Consider the following 20,636-nt stretch of genomic DNA (forward strand, 5'->3'; position numbering starts at 1 on the left):
ATAAATAAAAATCTTTAAAAAAAAAAGATGTTTAAACTGTATTTTATTAAATAGAGAAGTGTTATAGAAGCTCAAAGTCGCACACTTATTATAAAAGCTCAAGTGTTACTTCCTCCTTTATTTAGTTGTTCACATCATTGCTTGGCACAATGTCTTATCACATTAATAGAAAACTGGATTTCATGGGATTTAGTAAAAAGAGTTTTCCCTTTTTCAACTTCAGCCTTCATTTGGTGTAGTTATTTAAAACAAATGAATATCTTATTCTCTTGCCCTGTCAACCCAAAGCACTTTTTTAACAAGTCATGACATGCTTAATATTCATGGATAAATATTTTTAAATCCTTAAAAATGTTCATAGAGTTCAGCCCTGTAATTGCACATCTAGAAATTTTTTCCTAGGGAATGATATGAAAAAGCATGATATTTACAGGCTAGACCTTTTTTTTTTTTTAGGATTTTATTTATTTTAGGGGCACGTGGGTGGCTCAGTCATTAAGCATCTGCCTTCAGCTCAGATCATGATCCCAGCGTCCTGGGATCAAGCCCTGCATCAGGCTCCCTGCTCAGCAGGAAGCCTGCTTCTCCTCCCACTCCCCCTGCTTGTGTTCCCTCTTTTGCTGTCTCTCTCTCTGTGTCAAATAAATAAATAAAAATCTTTAAAAAAAAAAAATATATATATATATACACACACACATTATTTATTTATTTATTATTTATTTTTTATTTTTTTTATTTTTATTTATTTATTTATTTATTTATTTTAGAGGGAGAGTGAGCACAGGCGTGTGCACAAGCTGGGAGGGGGAAGAGGGAGAGAGTCCCAAGCCGACTCAGCACTGAGTACTGAACTTAAATGCGGCTCAGTTTCTTCACCCTGAGATCATGACCTGAGCCAAAAGCAAGCATTGGATGCCTAACCCCCAGCTAAGTAACCCAGGGGCCCCCTGTACTAGACCATTCTTCTTAGCTTACAGAATGAAAAGTGAAAATCACTTAAATTCGTGAATACACTCTGCAGCATATTTTGTAGTCTTTAAACTGTTGTTGGATGCATGTCCATGGTATTTAATGGAAATACTTAAAATAAGAACTGTGTTTTATTTCTAAAAGAGATGTGCATGTGCTTGCCAAAATGTACTTTAAGTGAAACAATAAAGAGATAAAAAGAGAAAAATAGACCAAAAAAGACGGTAAAGAGATAAAACACAGAATTGATTTTTCTTCCATAGAATCATTCCAATTGAAAATTTGCTAGTACTCATGTGAATTTCTGATTCCTAGTGATCCTAGAAAAAAAGAAAAGCAAAGGGGCACTTGAGTGGCTCAGTCGTTAAGCATCTGCCTTCTTTCGGCTCAGGTCATGTTCCTGAGGTGCTGGGATCAAGCCCTGCATCAGGCTCCCTGCTCTGCGGGAAGCCTGCTTCTCCCTCTCCCACTCCCCCTGCCTGTGTTCCTTCTCTCACTGTGTCTCCCTCTGTCAAATAAATAAAATCTTTAAAAAGAAAGAAAAGCAAATACACATTTCCGAATATTAGAAAGAAATATATTCCTACAACATTCTTGAACATTCTTAGTTTGCCTTTAGGGTGAGTACTTACATCTGTTTTGTGTAACATTTCTGTAGGGTTTTTTAAAGTCTTATTATAATAAAAGATGTATATATTTTTAAATATCTAATATAAAATTTATATAAGTATAATTGATGTATAATTTTTCACATATAGTGTTCTCATACTGTTGTTTTCTGGATGAAATAAAAATTTTTAGGTTCCCTGCTCCTATTAGAAAAATATGCTAACATCATTCTCATATGGTAACAGTTTGGATTGTATGTTTTTGCTAAATTTTATAATATGGAAACCTTATAAAACACTGAATAAAAATGAAGTCTGCATATATGAGCATATATTTTAAAATCAGATTTCCTGGGCGCCTGGGTGGCTCAGTTGGTTAAGCGACTGCCTTCGGCTCAGGTCATGATCCTGGAGTCCTGGGATCAAGTCCCGCATCGGGCTCCCTGCTCAGCGGGGAGTCTGCTTCTCCCTCTGACCCTTCCCCCTCTCATGCTCTCTCTCTCTCTCTCTCTCAAATAAATAAAATCTTTAAAAAAAAATCAGATTTCTTGTTAATATGCCTAACTTGGGATTTATATCTTGGTGCATATATATCTAAATCTGGAATACTGAACTTTTATAGTAGTACTTTACATTTTGGAGCTTTGGTGATCATTTCAAAATAAGAACATACTTATTCCTAATTTTTGTGATCCTTATCATAAAAGCTTTGAAGCTAGAAGTATGTTGAATACTGGTCCGTATGACATTAACTTTTTGTATGTGTATTTAAGGATCGAGACACACAGAAGATCCAGTGGATAGATCGCTTTATAGAAGAACTTCGTACAAATGACAAGTGGGTGATTCCTGCACTGAAACAAATAAGAGAAATTTGTAGTTTGTTTGGTGAAGCACCTCAAAATTTGAGGTAAGGCTTTTAATATAGAAAGTTTTCTAATTTTTATGTATATATTATGTTGAAAACAGCATACCAATAAAATCAAATGTTAAAATAGCAATTTAATATCAAATTCAAGATACTGCCTTGAGTTCTTTGTTCAGAATTGTCTTGGACTTCTAGCAGATACACCAAACATTATGGCATGGGTTGATTTACCCATATGGGTTTCAAGATGATAATAAGTGATTTAATTTATGAAAATAAGATTTTATTTAAAGATAATTTTTACTATATTATTTTATTTAGATTTTTTTAAAGATTTTATTTATTCATAGCATGAGCAAGGGGAGAGGCATAGGGAGAGGGAGAAGCAGGCTCCCCACTGAGCCAGGAGCCAGATGTGGGGCTCGATCCCAGGACCCTGGGATCATGACCACAGCCTAAGGCAGATGCTTAACAATCCTCTGAGCCACCCAGGCACCCCTATTTAGATTTTTCTTAAAGATCTAATTTTGTGTTTGGTCTTGATGCTAGATTGTGGTTATGGTTATGGGAATAATTTACCTTTTACTTTCTTGTAATCAGTCTGGAACTAATGACACGTAAAGAAAAAATAACATGGAAAAATCTTAGGAATAGTGCAACAGGGTTTAAGTGCAGTTAGGCTTCCTGATAGTGAACCCTAGTTTCTCTAACGAGCAGTAATTGTAGAAAGAGTCTCTAACCATTTAGAATCTGTTTTCTTTAAGACAATTATGTGATTGCCAAGATTTTTTTTTTTACAGCTCTGGGTGGATATAATTGTGTCAACAGGATTCCTGTTCAAACTGAATTGCCTAATGCCTTTTTTTTTTCTTTTTTTTTGAGAGAGTGAACGAGCAGGCAGGATGGGGGATGGGTCTAGTGCGGGTAGAGGGAGAGAGACAATCTTGAGCAGGCTCCCCATCCCAAGCAGAGCTTGACACAGGACTCAGTCTCACGACCCTGAGATCATGACCTGAGCTGAAATCAGGAATTAGATGCTTAACCACCTGAGCTGCCCAGAAGCCCCTACAGAATCCCACTTTTATGCTTTAGTTTTTCAGGTTGGATTTTGATTATTTTCCAATGCTGGAAAAATTACGTGAAATTAGGAAACTTCGTGGACATAAATACTGGAGGAAATCATGAAATAATCTATGATAATATTTTTTTAAAAGGACATATTTTGATTGTGGTTGATTAACCATACATGTCTTTTATCAAACATACCCATTTTTTTGTTTGCTCATTTATTCATGAGATATTACATAGTCTTCAGAGGCAGGCAATTTAATCACCAGTGGATTAATAATGAAGTGAGCATTGATTGGTTTCTTTGAAAATGGCAAAATAGAAAGGGAACTGGGTCTCTTTCTGGTTATATTCAGGGCAAAATTGGTTGCACATTCAGTGTTAACAGAATGAACTTTTAAGGGCTAATAAGCTTGCTCATGCAAATTTGTGCCTATACTTCGTTACTTACATAAGATTAATGTCATATCTGAATCAGGTGTAATGATGAATGAATATGAATCAGGAGCATACTGATTGGTGATTTCATATAAGATGAGAATGTTAGAATAAATATTTATGTTTTGAGACCTTGATTATTCTCTTTAAACTGCTTGATATTTTGCTATTAAAAGGAGGATATTGACCCAATTTTTATTATGAATGTAAAACATTTTAAACATCTGAATTAGCAGTTGGGATAGTCTTTGTAAATTCTTAGTTATAACAGTGTTCATTGCCTAATTGTTAAGTTCTTCTTGTTTTAGTCAAACTCAGCGAAGTCCCCATGTATTTTATCGTCATGATTTAATCAACCAACTTCAGCACAATCATGCCTTAGTTACTTTGGTAGCAGAAAACCTTGCAACTTACATGAATATTGTTCGACTGTATGCTAGAGGTATGTATAATAACTAAAATTAACTATTGGGGATCAAGCATAGGCTTCCCTTCCCTGGTTTTTGTTTGTCCTCGGTGTTAATTACCTCAGAAATGAAAATACATACATTTTTCCTAGATCAGAAAATCAAGTCCAATACTCTTATACATCTACTCGGTCTTTCAAAACTTATACCAGTTAAACTTTAGGTCAGCTTTTCAAGGCCTGTTACTCAGTGCTTATCTTTGCACATCTGGGAGCTCTGTCTGCTCTTACCACATTGGTTGATACTCTCTTGGGTATTTACCTAACTTACTTTAAATTTTTGCATTCTTCTTGCCACGCTGCTTTTCAAGAAAACTTGATTAACAATTCCTTTGTTAATTTTGACCAACTTTGTTTTGGAATAATACATTACAGTTCTTAATAACCCCGAATTAACATTTTCCATTGTTCAAAAAAATTACTAGAAATTTACAGGATGAATGACATGTTCTTATTGGTTCTCAGAATGTGAAACTGTTTAAATATGTTAAGATAAACTTTCCTCTGGTTTACAACAGAAACCTTTTTAATATTTGCCATATGAGGACTCTCGATGCTTTAAAGATCATTTCCAATATTATTTGTCCTTATCAAAAGTTTTATTAGAATCTGTGTGTGCTTGAACACACAAAGTATTCTTCATACATCTATACCTCCTCCGTATTACACCAGATTCATAGACAAACAGACAAAAACCCCGCTGACTTATAGGCCCAGTTTTGTGTATTTGAGTACAGAGAAGAAAATTTTTCCATTTTCCAATTGAAAACCAGATTGAGGATAATGTGGAACTGAAAGTACTACTCTGTGGACATGCTTATGTCAGAATGTGTAGAATTGAGTTATATATTTAAAATGGGGATATTTTTAATACTCATTGTTTGACTAGAATAATAGGCTCTGTACTTGTGCTTGTGCCTTAGATGGTTGAGGTGTGTGTGGTTTGATGGTTTGATCCCCACATTGTTACTGATTTATACTTAGCTTTATAAAAGTTATAGAAACAAAATGGAAAACTTAAAGCAACTTTTTAGATACACCTAATGATTGCATTGGCTTCCTGTTCCTTTTATATTTTACCCAGTGTATCCATTCTGGTCCTGGGGCTAGAAAAGCAGTCTAAGCATCAGATGTTATAATTGGCCTCATTTTAGGTTCTAGTGTTCCTTCTTAGCAAAATGATAGGATAGGGAAGGTACTATAGGCATGAAACTTTGTGATTTTTCTCTAGCAAGAGCAGCCAAAATCAGAATAAGCTAGAATTTTAAATGTAGTTCTCGTGAGATTTTTAGGATGTTAAATTTTATTCCTGGTAGAGAGCCCTCCTAATGCCAATTAAGACTTTTCCTAAAAGGAATCACCTACATAGTAAGCTTCAGTGATAAGTTTAATTTACTTCCATCTTTATGTGATTTTATGTTATTTTAATGTCATTATCAGTAAAAACCAAATTGCCAAGGCTATCAGTCAGATGGGGCACATGTGGATTTCTCCCTCACTAGGATCCTATTCCATTTAGTCAAATTGTATCTATGTTCTTTGCATCTCTCACTTTCATGACCTCAAGAATGTCAGCATTTTTTTTTAAGATTGTATTTATTTGAGAGAGAGGAAGAGAGCATGAGAGGGGGAAGGGGCAAAGGGAGAAGGAGAAACAGATACCCCTCTAAGCCCAACTCGGGGCTCGATCCCAGGATCCTGGGATCATGACCTGAGCCTAAGGCGGATGCTTAACTGACTGAGTGACCCAGGCTCCCCAAGAATGTCAGCATTCTTCATAGTCTTCTCTATATTGCTTTTTTGGAAGGTTAGAAATAAGAGTGCAGGCTTTAAATTTAGACAGTTTAAACTTAATCTGTATAAATTCTAAGTTAATTAAGCCTCTGTAGTTAAAATTTACCAAATTGGTAAAATGAAGATAACAAGACTATGTATTTCCTAAAGGAGTCAATATTTGCTAAAATGTAGTTTAGATTATTTTTTGCTTAGAGACAGAGAGAGCATGTGCAGAGGGAAGGGGCAGAGGGGGAGACATAAGCGGACTCCCTGATGAGCAAGGAGCCCAGTGTAGGGCTCCATCCCAGGATCAGGAGATCATGACCTGAGCCAAAGGCAGACGCTTAACTGACTGAGCCACCCAGGTGCCCTAAAATGGGGTTTGCTCCTAAAACTTTTAACATTAAATTACTTCTGACCTAGAGCTAAAAAACAACACAAACTGTGGTGATTACATTTATATAAGAAGCATGTTTCTTGTTCTCCTGAAATGACAACATACACTATCAGATAATACAAGATTCCCACAGTTCACTGATACTTGTTCAGTGTCATTTCATTGGTGTTATACATTTGCCCACACTGCATTGTGTTTCTAGAATGCATCTTTGGTTTTGGAAGAGGTTAGTGCCCCAGTGGTATGGCCAGCTAATTGCACTTCTACTTTTAGTAACTTACGAAAATCCTTTCCAACTTTTATACATGGAAATAAAAATGAGCTCTGATGACCCCTTCTTAGTGAGCTACATATACCTCAGTATTTCCTCAGTCACATTTTTTTAAATGCACCAACAAAGTATGATACAATTCAATTTAGTTCATTAGAATGGATCCTTTGCACTGATTTGCACTTAGAGTTTTAGGTGTCATTTTCTTTCTGGATAAGGATTATGAGGACTTACACTAATTATAGAACACATTGAAATTCATTTAGACCTTTTCTAAGGACTGACACTGCAGTACCCCGTTCCCATTCTCTGTACCCCGTTCCCATTCTCTGATTTCATTTTCAGGACTATTTTCAGGACTACTTGCCAACTTAAAGTTCTCTTTGCAAGGGTCATTCAACAAGAGTGCTTTGGTAGAATGACATGTTCTGACTCGGTTCACTTAGTAGTTCTACCTCACTTCTATTTGTGAGCCATGAAGAACTTTTAGATATTTGTGGGTTATTGTAATTTACAAAGTACTTTTACCTAGTATTTTGATTTTATTGAGCTAGTAACTCTCTGGAGGCCTACAGTAGGAAAGTACAGGATGAGACTTGAACATTTTAATGCCATAAGTTGTATATAAAGAACTATATTGGCATGTCAAAAAGATAAAGAAGTTATTGCTCACTAGGTCAATCTGTAATACTTGGAGCATCATAATAATGATACTATGGATCATAGCCTTTTCAGTATATAAGTGCTTGAGTCCATAGTGATATAAATGAATAAATGAAGGAGAATGTCAACTAAAAATATAGGAAAAAATAACAGATGAAAAAAAACTAGTGAGTTAAATTTTGATGAGGACCAAAATAATGACATAGTATCAGAATATCATTCCACAAATTATTATATCTTTTGTGGTATTTCTTGTCAAAGTTACATAACCTGAATGAAACTAGAGGTAACATGAACCCAAATTAAGTGGCATTGGACAAGAGTTTGTTTGTTTTTAAGATTTTATGTGTCAGAGAGAGAGGGAGAGCATAAGCAGGGGGAGCACAGGCAGAGGGAGAAGCAGACTCCCCACTGAGCAGGGAGCCCGATGTGGGACTCAATCCCAGGACCCTGAGATCATGACCTGAGCTGAAGGCAGACGTTTAACCAACTGAGCCACCCAGGCACCCTAAGCAGTTTTTTATTCTTTAAAATGGTCTATCAAGATAAGAAACATGAAAAAGAACTAAGGAATCTCTAGGCTTAAGGAAATGACCTCATGCAACATAAGAGCCTAAATTTGATTCTGGACTGGGGAAAAAAGGAAAGCATAAAGTACATTATTGGGATTGGATGTTATTGGGATGAAATTTAAATATAGGCTGTGGATCAGATAATACTCTTATTAATCTTAAAATCAGATGAGTATACTGGGGTTTATGTCTTTTTTATTTGTAAATATAGTTTTAAGGGGTAAAGTAACTGGTATCCAGTTTACCTTCAAATGGTTAACAAAACTGATAAATATATACATAAAATAGAAACCTTATAAAACAAATGGACAGAATGTAAATAATTATATGTATCTGGGTAAAGTATAGTTCCTTCTATTATTTTTATGCTTTGAAAACATTATATCAAAAAAGAAAGTTACACAAAGCTCTCCTCTCCTCCCACCAATTGATCTGCCAAGTAAACCCACACACATTTTTAGACAAAAGTATTTAAGGTATAAAAAGCAGCTAAAGTGGTAGTCCAGAGTTTAGTCTCATAGTATTTTAAGTTCAGTGCTCTGAAAAACCAGAAAACTTATATATAGTGGGAAAAATTTTCTCTAATTTTGGAAGCTTAAGGTTTGGTGCAATTGATGATTCTCAAGAAGTTGTAAAATTGCTGGCAGGTGCTTACTCATAAGGAAAATACAAAACAGTCATAATATGTGGGTCTGCTTTCTTTACTGAAATTGAAATAACATTTCTAAACATTCTGTATTATCCATCTTTATAGTAAGTCATGGTTTTACATCCAGTTGCTGTTTTTCTGATGTGGAAAAATTTGGAAAACCTGGGTTGCCTTTAACAATTTTAAAAGGATTAGAATTCTTTGGTATCATTACTGACACAATCAAGTTTTTTTGTTTTTAAGATTGTATTTATTTGACAGAGAGGCAGCGCGAGAGAGAACACAAGCAGTGGGAGTAGGAGAGGGAGAAGCAGGCTTCCTGCAGAGCAGGGAGCCCCATGTGGGCTCAATCCCAGGACCCTGGGATCACGACCTGAGCTGAAGGCAGACACTTAACGACTGAGCCACCCAGGCGTCCCTGACACAATCAAGTTTTAAGAGATATATAACACATGTATCAGTACTTATTACTAAAAAGGAATTGTATAATTTCCAAATCCTTTATAACTTGCTTCAAAAGTTTGAAATAAATGTCTTTGATTCCTAAATTGTTGACCGTGCTTGCTGGAGGCATTTAATTGCCCCATCTTCTGTTCTGCATACAGACCAGCTTGGTTCCAGACAGAGGGCTTTATCCAAGCCTTCTAATTCTTTTGGGATGTTCTTTTGCCTGATACTGAATTGAATAAACAGACTTACGAGAATTTTTTTTTAAGAAAAGGTTTTTATAAGTCTGAATTGACTTTTTGAATAGAACATCTCACATACACACAAAATAGTGTACATGATATTTTTAGGACAATATATACTTTTTAATTTTTTCCTTTTCTTTTTCACCGGCTAAGGATTTTTCACCTACCAAGGATTTTTCACCTACCATATGTGATATTAATAAAGGAAGTCCAAAGTACTTACTAATTTTTTATTTTAAAAATTGGATTTCCCACTGAGTCTAGGCCCAGTTATATTGGTTTTTGTAATCATATTGGGAGGGTAGGGTTTTTTTTAATATTTGAGGCAAATATTTAATATTTGAGACATTGGTACTCTGGTGCTGGGGTATTTTGATAACTATCAAATATATTAGCACCTTAGTCACCCTAATTTTTCTATGAGTGCCCTTAGTGGTATTTGTTACTCTAAAATTCTTTTCCTAAAATTCTTTTCCTGTAAGAAAAGTTTTAGTATTAGTGAGGGAAAACATCATAAACTGTACTCACAGATTGCTTCAGTATATATGAAGAATGAAAGGGAGTTGTGCTGAAAAGTTTTTGATTGTACATCAGTGGATTTTATTTTCCTTTTGGCTATGTAAAATGTTAATTTTGTGGGGAAAATTGGATATGTCAATACCACTATTATAGGTTGCCTGATAATAAGTGATTATTGACCTTATAATTTCCTTAAGTAAAAGTTAGCATTGATGTGGATATACATGTGTATTATGCATAATTTTTGTTAATTTGCAGACCATGAAGACTATGACCCACAAACTGTGAGGCTTGGAAGTAGATACAGTCATGTTCAAGAAGTCCAAGAACGGCTTAACTTCCTTAGGTTGGTTTTAAGCAATTAGTGCTGTTCTCTTTAAGGCACAGATAACAAATGCAGTGTTAATATTCATTATAGCTGTACTTAATGTGGCCATTCCACCCTGCAGCTGCATATTTTCCCACATAAAAAGCATTGCCAAAAGTTTAATGTAACACTTCCTATGTGTTCATTTTTAAATACTTTAAAATTATTTGCTAAGCTTTAACTTTAGTCTTTTTTTTTGAGGACTGCATTTTATGTTTCATAATATAGTTTATGTTAGAAATAAAAGTTCATTCATTACACATTTTCATACTTCAAAGTATAAGACAAAAACAGTCAGCTCTAGAGAACTACATTTTAATTAAGGCTATCATGGCAGTAAGGAACAGGGTTTTGGTAGCTTTAACAAAAGTTAATCTAAAGCTGTATGTAATATTCAGATGTGGTTAAGGAAAAATTGCCTGACTTAAAAAAAAACTAAATATTGTGTTAGGCTGAATTAGTATGTTTAGCATTTAATGACGTGTGTATGTGGATATGTAAAGATAGCTTAAATAATAGATTGCTTAGGAATGCAATAACCAGATCCTAGCAAAAAAGCATATTTGAATCATAAATATTGTTAAAAAAAATACTGAGGCTCTTTTTCATAAAATCTGTTGTGTTTATTATTTTCATTAATTTTGGGGGATTTTCTCCTTGGACTATGTTGTATAACTGGATTTCTGTTACTGAACCATGTAATAATTTGTGGAGAAATAGTTAGATTGACATAGTCTGTTCTCTAATTAATCTATGACTGCATTTAACAATTTTATAATATGTTGAATTGATCTCATCTTCTCCAGTACAAGTGTTTATATCATTTGAACTGGAGAAAAATTCTAGTTATCAAATTTTATGACATTTACTTAAAGTAAATGTTTTTTTAACCACCTGGATGAAAGGACATCCCTCCTATAGTGGGCTACTGTTGTTGATGGGTGTGTATTGTATCCTTTAGGTCTATTGGAAGAGAAAAATGGTTTGGAATTTATCTATTAATAAAGATTAGTATCTGAAGTCCTTTTATATGTCTTGCTCTGTAAATACTTAGTAGTGCAGTGCTTTAAAGGCAAAAGAACTGAGAGTTAATGCTAGCTGTATATTTGACTTTGCAGTATTCACTTTAATCTGTATAGAAACTGTGAGGCATTGTTATTCCTATTTGAAATAAATCTGCGATTCAGGTGGGTGAGGTAACTTGTTTGAAATCACATAACTGCATGTGATAGAACTGGACTCCTCATCTAATGTGTCTCACTTTAAAATCTATGGTTCTGTGATACCAGTAATTTCCCAAACTTACCTAGGAGTCTTAAGTTTGAAAAGTTTTGAATTTTACTGCAAAGAATAATGCATTTTTTGCATTTTATTATTCTGGACCTTATGTTCCTCAATTATATATGAAGGTGCAAAGGATTAGATAGGATTAAAATCCTCTTCATGCACAGACTTAAAAGTAAGGAGATCTTGGAGAACGTATATAATTAATACCCAAAAGAAGAAAACCACAGATGTTAAATAAATACTTCATACTTTATTGGACATGAAGCCACTATGATATTGTTAATAAAGAATTAAATGCAGAATTATTACTGTTAAAATTGGCTTCTTTTTTTTTAACTGTCATTCATAGAAATAGTAAACAGTAGGTGGAGGCAACTTAAGCTAGAGGAAATTAGAATCTGAAAAAGAGATACTTAAAGCAGACCATCATAATTTTACTTTATAATAATTTAATGGCTTTTTTTTTTTTTAGATTTTATTTATTTATTTGAGAGAGAAAGATACAGCAAGAGAGGGAACACAAGCAGGGGGAGTGGGAGAGGGAGAAGCAGGCTTCCCGCGGAGCAGGGAGCCTGATGCGGGGTTTGATCCCAGGACTCTGGGAGCATGACCTGAGCCGAAAGCAGACACTTAACGACTGAGCCACCCAGGTCCCCCGACTTAATGACTTTAGTAGTCACAGAATTAAAAAGCCCAGAAGAACGTCACTGAATATTATACTAATGATTACTGACATAGAAATGAGCTTAAATAACAATTCACTTACCTCTGAAAGTTATTTAGTGTAATAAGCCATTTTCTAGTCAAACCATATAAGTTTAGGAAACTAAACCGATATCTGGTTTCAAAAGCTGATATTGTAGAGAACAAGGAAGAAATTTCTAGCTAGTATTTAGGTGAAGTCACATAGCTGAATTGTTGGCACTTTGCAGTTGCATCATAAATACATGCTTGTTAAGTAAATGAGGTTTTGGGTTTTTTTGCTGCTATATGTAAGAAATAAATTCTTTTGAAAGAATACCTCTTTAAGCTGTAATAAAAATTTATGTGTGATAAATTTAACTTTAAGCATATTGAAATAAATTGTGTTTCAGGATTATGTAGATCTTAATTACTGATTTTTTAAATTTTTCCAAGATTTTTATTGAAGGATGGCCAACTGTGGCTCTGTGCTCCTCAGGCAAAACAAATCTGGAAATGCTTAGCAGAGAATGCAGTTTACCTTTGTGATCGTGAAGCCTGTTTTAAGTGGTATTCCAAGTTAATGGGTGATGAACCAGACTTAGATCCTGATATTAATAAGGACTTCTTTGAAAGTAATGTGCTTCAGCTTGATCCCTCCCTGTTAACTGAAAATGGAATGAAATGTTTTGAACGATTCTTCAAAGCAGTTAATTGTCGTGAAGGGAAACTAGTAGCAAAAAGAAGAGCCTATATGATGGATGATTTGGAACTAATAGGATTAGACTACCTTTGGAGGGTAAGTGAGAAGTAGGAACTCTTGTTTGCAGACATTGTACCTGAGGTCGTTTTTTAAATATACTTAAACCATAATTTTGCCTATAAGTTACTTGTATTTATCCCCTGCTTTGATGTTTGTCATAGGAATCTGGGGGGAGAAATTGTTCATCTTTAGCTGCTGCTTATATCACATCTGTTTGCCAGTGGCTTGGGTTTTTTTCCCCCTCAATTTTTTCTTTTACCATCTGCCACTGGTATTCTTGTTTGACTTCACCCAGAATCTTTTCAGATGTACATGAGTATACCATCCATTGTCTACCCACACGTTTTTCATCCACCCCTCAGGAAAGTTGTTGTCTCTTTTACTTAGGTTTTGGGAGTTAATTGTATGTTTAATGCCAAAATGAATAATGGACAGAAGAGAAGACTCTTACTTGGGAGGAACTTTGAGTTAATACCTTTATTGACACTTTAATTTTTTATTTGTTTAAGTATCAGAGAAAAGTTTAGCTGTATTCTGTTTAAGGTTAACATTGCCATTTTGGTAGTGTAAATAAATCATGTTGCCATCTTAAATCTAACCTGTTATAAGTTACATATTTCAACTTTTACTTTATTTTTGTTGTATTGAGTTTTTCTTGTTCTTTGTATTTTTTTTTTTTGCAAACTGTAGGTAGACTAAGATTTTCTGTCATTTTTCATTAAAGTTGGTGATTTTCAAATATTTTTAAAAAGCTGTAACCTCTATAATAAAAAAATTATGTAATACCAGTTGAATTACTCCTTGAAAATCTCCCAGCTTGTCTACCAATTGCAGAGTTAAATAATATTGATTAAAATTTATTTTATCCTTTTCATTTTTAAGCAAATTTCTCTATTCAGAGCACCTACATTTTATATATATTAATCCTTTATTTTCAGGCTTATTTAATTTTATCTTGCCTCATTTAAGTGCCATGTTAAAATAGTTCTTGAATGTTACTAATACTCTAATTTTTGGATCTAGGTTGTGATTCAGAGTAATGATGACATTGCCAACAGAGCTATAGATCTCCTTAAAGAGATATATACAAACCTTGGCCCCAGGTTACAGGTCAATCAGGTGAGGTTTGAAGTGCATAAAAACTTCTGCTTCAGCTAGGTCAGAAGTACTCTTGTGTTTAGAGGAAGCTTTTTAAACTTACGACTAGAAATTTTTTAACTCATCAAAATATTTAAGTATTTAATCCACATTTGTCCCTTATAAAATACTAACTGAAAGAATGTTGGCTTGGTAATTATCCTTAGGTGGTTAGTATTATGTCAAACAAAATTATTCATTATTTATGTTGAGATAGCCAAAAGTTTAACTGATTTGACCCTTGGTCCCAAACGTTTTTTTCTTGTTGTTTTTAATAATTGGTTTAATCACTTATTTTCTTGTTAGCAGCTTCCTTCTGTGTATTATATTACTGGATAAATATGTAATTGATAGTTACCTACAAGTTGAAATTCTATTTTATTTTTTAAATTACTGACTGCCATATTTGTTTTTGAAACAACTAAACTATCTTGCTTTGGCCTATTACTTATAGGTGGTTATCCATGAAGACTTCATCCAATCTTGCTTTGATCGTTTGAAAGCCTCATATGATACATTATGTGTTTTGGATGGTGATGAAGACAGTATTAATTGTGCAAGACAGGAAGCCATTCGAATGGTTCGAGTATTAACTGTTTTAAGGGAATACATAAATGAATGTGACAGCGATTATCATGAGGAAAGAACAATTCTACCTATGTCAAGGTTTGTTAAGAAATTGATCCACTAGTTAATGTGGATCACTAGATCACTATCCACTAGATAATGTGATTTTTCCTAGCCAATTAATTAGGGAAGTAATGACTTTATAGGTTAAGGGGCAGTAAAGAAAATTTTCATTCTGGATTTCTGTGTCCTACATTTTAAAAACAGTATTCGCATTCTTGTAGATGTTATTTTGGTTTTTTTTGTTTGTTTGCTTTTTTAAGATTTTATTTATTTATTTAACAGAGAGAGACACAGTGAGAGAGGGAACACAAACAGGGGGATTGGGAGAGGGAGAAGCAGGCTTCCTGCGGAGCAGGGAGCCCGATGCAGGGCTTGATCCCAGCACCCTGGGATCATGACCTGAGCCGAAGGCAGACGCTTAACGACTAAGCCACCCAGGCATCCTGTAATTTTCGTTTAAGTAGCAAATTTTGATTTATATTGTCGTTAAATACAATTTTTCTTTTTTCTGTTTTCTTTGTTTTCTTTCTTTTCTTCCTGCCTCCCTTCCTGTCTTTTTGTTTGGTTTGGTTCCAAGTTATTATTACCTATTAAGTGGGAATGGTATTTTACAGCTGCTGTATATTTTTATTTTAATGATACTCATTCACACTAGTAAAAATAAAATTCTTTTTTTTTAAGATTTTATTTATTCATTTGAGACACAGAGATAGAGAGAGCGAGAGAGAGAGAGAGAGCATGAGCAGGGAGAGAGGCAGAGGGAGAGGGAGAAGCAGGCTCCCCGCTGAGCCAGGAGCCCGATGTGAGGCTCGATCCCAGGATCCTGGGATCATGACCTGAGCCGAAGGCAGACGCTTAACAGTCTGAGCCACCCAGGTGCCCCAAAAATAAAATTCTCAAAAGCTACTTATTTAACAGATACGAAGAAGAAAGTCTTAAAGTGATCTTTGCTAAATTTTCTTTAGATTTGGGAACTATAAAATAAATAATTTACTAAATTAAATGTTAGTATAATAAATTATAAATCAATTCAGTATTATACAATATAAATCATAATCGTAAATTAAGTAGACAGCAAGCTAACTTATTTAAAAAATAGTTCAAATGGCATTTCAGATTTGGGAGAAGTTTATAGAGTAAGTACTGTCAGATTTTTTTAAATAGTGATCACTTTTATAAATAAATGTAGAATGTTTCTTGAATATTTTTGTTTTGTATCTTATCTGTGAGAAGAGAGTATTGCAAGGTAAGTATTTTTGAGTGACTTTTGTTTTTAAGAATTTTTGTAAATGTTTAATGGAATGTTAATGCATTTTAATATTTCTGTTGATACTTTTCAAGTTGAAATGTATCTCTTCTACATTTGAAAATATTCTTAGGTATTGAACTTTTGTAGCTTAAAATTAACTGATATCTGTTACAACTTATCATAAAGTGGAAATCTTTGGTTCTGCAGCCATAGAAACAAAGATTAACCAGTGGAATATAATCATATTGTATTTCCAAAATTAACTATGATTTCATAATTTACAGAAACAAAGTTATTTTTAATATTCTAAAAAAAAGTATATTTAACTATAATAATAAAATAGTTGTCCCAGCTTCATGTTTAATCTGCTGAATATGATTGTACATTTTTTTAATTTTTAATTCTTTTAATTTATATATTTTTTTAGAGCATTCCGTGGTAAACACCTCTCTCTTATAGTTCGATTTCCAAACCATGGCAGACAGGTTGAGGACTTGGACATATGGTCTCATACAAATGATACAGTTGGTTCAGTACGACGATGTATTCTCAACCGTATTAAAGCAAATGTAGCCCATACAAAAATTGAACTCTTCGTGGGTGGTGAGCTAATAGATTCTGAAGATGACAGAAAACTAATAGGACAATTAAACTTAAAAGATAAATCAGTAAGTACATACATAATTTTCAAATACTCCCAAAGAATTAAACGTTGAAGCTGTTTTTCATTCATTCAGTAAATGTTTAATGAGACTTATACACAGTTTTCTCCATTAAGTTTTTGGGTTATAACCTTGAAAAAGATAGGTATCATCACACTAGTATAGTGGAGAAAGTAAGACTACTAAATGTTTTTTTTTAATAGAACTTTTTAAATATTTCTAAAATTAAAGCATGAAATATTTTTTAGTCTTTTGATATAACAAATTTCTGTATTTTGTGGAAGTATTTTTTCCTGTCTTTGCTACTAATATATTCTGTCATTTTTAGGTGATTACAGCTAAACTTACCCAAGTAAGTTCCAATATGCCGTCAAGCCCCGATAGTTCTTCTGATTCTTCAACTGGATCACCTGGCAACCATTGTAATCACTACAGTGATGGTCCCAATCCAGAAGTGGAAAGTTGTTTGCCTGGAGTGGTAAGTTAACACTATATGAGAAGCATTATACTTTCCTCTGCAAATATAAAGAAATGTGTGGAATGGGTTTTTTGGTAAGCATTTTACAAGTTCATAGATGTGGCAAATGTCAAATAAATATATACAGTTAAGTAGTAACTTCTGGATGGATTTTTTAAATGTTGGAGTTTAAAATAAAATTTCTCCATAGATACAGTACAATATTTGGGTAGAATCTGTTACAGTTGAACTATAACATACTATTAAATATATACTTGTAGGAAATTCTGCTATATTATAAGTCTTTGGAACTGTTTTTAAAGAAATATACAGTCTGCTGTCTTTCTCTAATTCTTAGTAATATTTTTCATACGTAAAGAATCAATAACTGCTTAATTTCTTCACATTTTCTCATCCCTCGACCTCTTAAGAATTGTCACAGCTGAAGTAACACCAGCTGCTTCCGTGTTAGAGGGTTGTGAGTCCCTTTAACAATGAGATTAGAGATTTATCAGCAGTCTTTACCCCTCAAGGGGTGAAATCCCTTTTGTATAAATGCTCTGTGAGATTTATAGTTTACAAAACAGTAGAACAACTGGTGCAAAGAAATTACTCAAAGTAGCTTGAGTAATTGGAAAACGTAATAAATTATTAAGTTTGCATCATAAGGGATCAGTGGATTTGGGAAAGTGAAAAGATGGGGAAGGCAGATAATTTCAGGTAGTAAGAATGCAAAAGATGTGATAGGTGGAAAGCTTATGTGGGGTTAGTGAATAGATTAATTTTAAATAACAAAAACCATTTAAACTTAAGTTATAGGTAAATCTTTTTTGTTTTCTGTATTCCAGATAATGTCACTGCATCCCAGATACATAGCTTTCCTTTGGCAAATTGCAGACTTAGGTAGCAATCTGAATATGCCACCTCTTAGGGATGGAGCAAGAATACTTATGAAACTTATGCCCCCAGGTAAGAAAATTGTCTGACTTTCTCCCATCCGCCCCCATCTTCTTCCACTCGATGTTGACAAGTACATGAGATAGAATATTTAGCATAAAACTGGCTGGCTCGGTTAGTGAGAGTATGTGACTCTTGATCTCAGGATTGTGAGTTCACACCCCCTTTGGATGCAGAGATTCCTTTAAAAAATTTTTTTTTAAGTATTTAGCATTTAATTTTTAAATTAGGTTTAGTAGACTAATGCACAATTCAGAAAGTCAAGATTCTTGGTAGGCTACACTGAAGAACAGTGAACTGCTACCTCACCCTCCCTGTGCTCCATTTCCCTATCAAAGAAACAACCTTTTTCAGCATTTAGCTTTTATTATTGCATATGCCTAGTTATTGGTAAATAATATGTTCAGATCATTTTTATGTCATTTGGGTATTGCATACTTTAGGCAAAAATATATTTCTTATTCCACATCCTTTTTTGGTCATCTCATTTTTTGCTTAAATCTTTATAAATGATTTACATTTTTAAAACTGCAAATATACATATATCAGGCTTAATAAAATATGTTACTGACATTTCAAAAAGGCTGCTAAAATATTTTCTTCTTTATTTTATTAATTTTTTTAAGTTTCTATTTCAATTCCAATATAATTAAATATGTTATTTTAGATTCAGGTATACAACACGGTGACTCAAGAGTTACGTGAAAATATTTTCATTTCCTAGGTTGTTTACACTTGTTTATTCTAGATTTTAAAATTCTGCCCTTATATTCACTTAGTTTTCTATGGCATTTATTACTAAATTTCTCACATTCCCTCTGGTAATTTCATAAAACAGTTTTCCACATGGTCCCATGTATCCTATTTTCTTGTTTTGTACAGATACCATTCTGCAACTTCTTTGTAATAGACCTTCTTTTGGTGAATCTTACTGTGTTTCTTTGTGATGTTTCTTTCTTGGGTCAGTCCTCACTTTACTAAAGTACATCCTCCTAATAAAGGATACATAAAGGGAAGCACATTTTTAAAAAGATTTTTCACTTGAATACAACTAAAATCTCACTCAGAGGAATGTATATATTTTTTGTTTCATTCTTTTTTTTACATGCAGTAGTTTCAGCACAGAGTTGAAGATTGAATATTTGTTCCATTATAGTTCAGTAGCATTGTTGGCTGTTGGAAGAATGAGCTGTTTATATGTTAACTTTCTGTTTGGAAAGATTGGGATTGTTTTGTTTTGTTTGTTTTGTTTCCCCGTGAGTTCTGAAATCTTATGATGAAGTCCCTTGGCGGGGGGATATGGGTGTGTGTCTTTTGTTGATGAGGGTTCAGTGGACCTCACTGGTGAAAACATTTATTTTTCCCTTTTTTCTTTCTTCATGGCCTTATTTGTGCTTTGGAAGGTTTTTGGTTTTTTGTGTTTTTTTGTTTTAGAATGTGCTGTTGTTTGTGTAGAATGTTGGTAAGTCTAATGTAAAATTTTGCCTTTCACACTATTATCGTTTTCCTTTTAAAAATTATTTTTGGGGGCTCCTCGGTGACTCAGTCCAATTAAACACCTTCCTTCAGCTCAGGTCATGATCCTGGGGTCCTAGGATCAAGCCCTGTATTGGTCTTCCTGGGGGCAGGGAGTTTGCTTCCCCTCTCCAGCTCCCCTTGCTGTGTTCTCTATATAAAATAAATAAAATATTAAAAAAAAAAAAGATGAGAGGAAAATCCTTTTAAAGATTTTATTTATTTATTCATAAGAGAGAAAGAGGCAGAGGGAGAAGCAGGCTCCCCACTGAGCAGGGAGCCTGATGAGGGATTCAATCCCAGGACCCTGGGATCATGACCTGAGCCAAAGGCAGACGCTTAACCATCTGAGCCACGCAGGCACCCAAGCGGAAAATCCTTTTAAAAAAAATATTTGTGAATAACTCTTCAGTTGACTTTTAGTTTGTAACATTTTCATGATCTCTTTTTTCTGTTACTTCTTCATAGAGTTGTGTTTTTATTTTTATGAACATTTTACAGTGTTTCTGCTATATGTTCTGCAAAACCTCATGTCCTACAAAACCCTGTATTTGTTATTACTACTGAGATAATTACAAAATTCAGAAAAGTGGGTAGTACAAAACAAACTGTATGCAGTATATATGATATACATCTTCTTTTTCCATTCATCTGTCCATGGACATCCTGGGCTCTTTCCATAATTTGGCTATTGTGGATATTGTTGCCATAAACATTGGGGTGCACGTGCCCCTCAGGATCACTACATTTGTATCTTTGGGGTAAATTCCCAGCAGTGCAATTGCTAGGTCGTAGGGTAGCTCTATTTTCAACATTTTGAGGAACCTCCATATTATTTTCCGGAGTGGCTGCACCAACATACATTCCCACCAGCACTGTAGGAGGTTTCCCCTTTCTCTACATCCTTGCCAACATCTGTTGTTTCCTGACTTGGTAATTTTAGCCATTCTGACTGGTGTGAGTAGGTATCTCATT

At 34.1% G+C, this 20,636-nt stretch overlaps 1 protein-coding gene across 3 annotated transcripts in view; it reads left to right on the forward strand.

Annotated features, from left to right (window-relative positions):
* Positions 1–20,636, forward strand: part of LOC148162091 (ubiquitin carboxyl-terminal hydrolase 9X-like) — a 150,086-nt gene that overhangs the window by 57,052 nt on the left and 72,398 nt on the right. For all 3 annotated transcript variants that reach the window (XM_088020348.1, XM_088020346.1, XM_088020347.1), the window contains exons 13-21: positions 2,351–2,487; positions 4,260–4,393; positions 10,215–10,302; positions 12,748–13,090; positions 14,078–14,173; positions 14,646–14,857; positions 16,498–16,738; positions 17,061–17,210; positions 18,038–18,158. In XM_088020348.1, coding sequence (XP_087876474.1) covers positions 2,351–2,487; positions 4,260–4,393; positions 10,215–10,302; positions 12,748–13,090; positions 14,078–14,173; positions 14,646–14,857; positions 16,498–16,738; positions 17,061–17,210; positions 18,038–18,158 — 1,522 coding nt within the window. The remainder of the gene's footprint in view (positions 1–2,350; positions 2,488–4,259; positions 4,394–10,214; positions 10,303–12,747; positions 13,091–14,077; positions 14,174–14,645; positions 14,858–16,497; positions 16,739–17,060; positions 17,211–18,037; positions 18,159–20,636) is intronic.

Source organism: Eumetopias jubatus, unplaced genomic scaffold (assembly GCF_037043125.1).
Source record: "Eumetopias jubatus isolate StellerSeaLion01/CBP00866 unplaced genomic scaffold, mEumJub1_p1.0 scaffold_23, whole genome shotgun sequence".
NCBI classification, from domain to species: domain Eukaryota; kingdom Metazoa; phylum Chordata; class Mammalia; order Carnivora; family Otariidae; genus Eumetopias; species Eumetopias jubatus.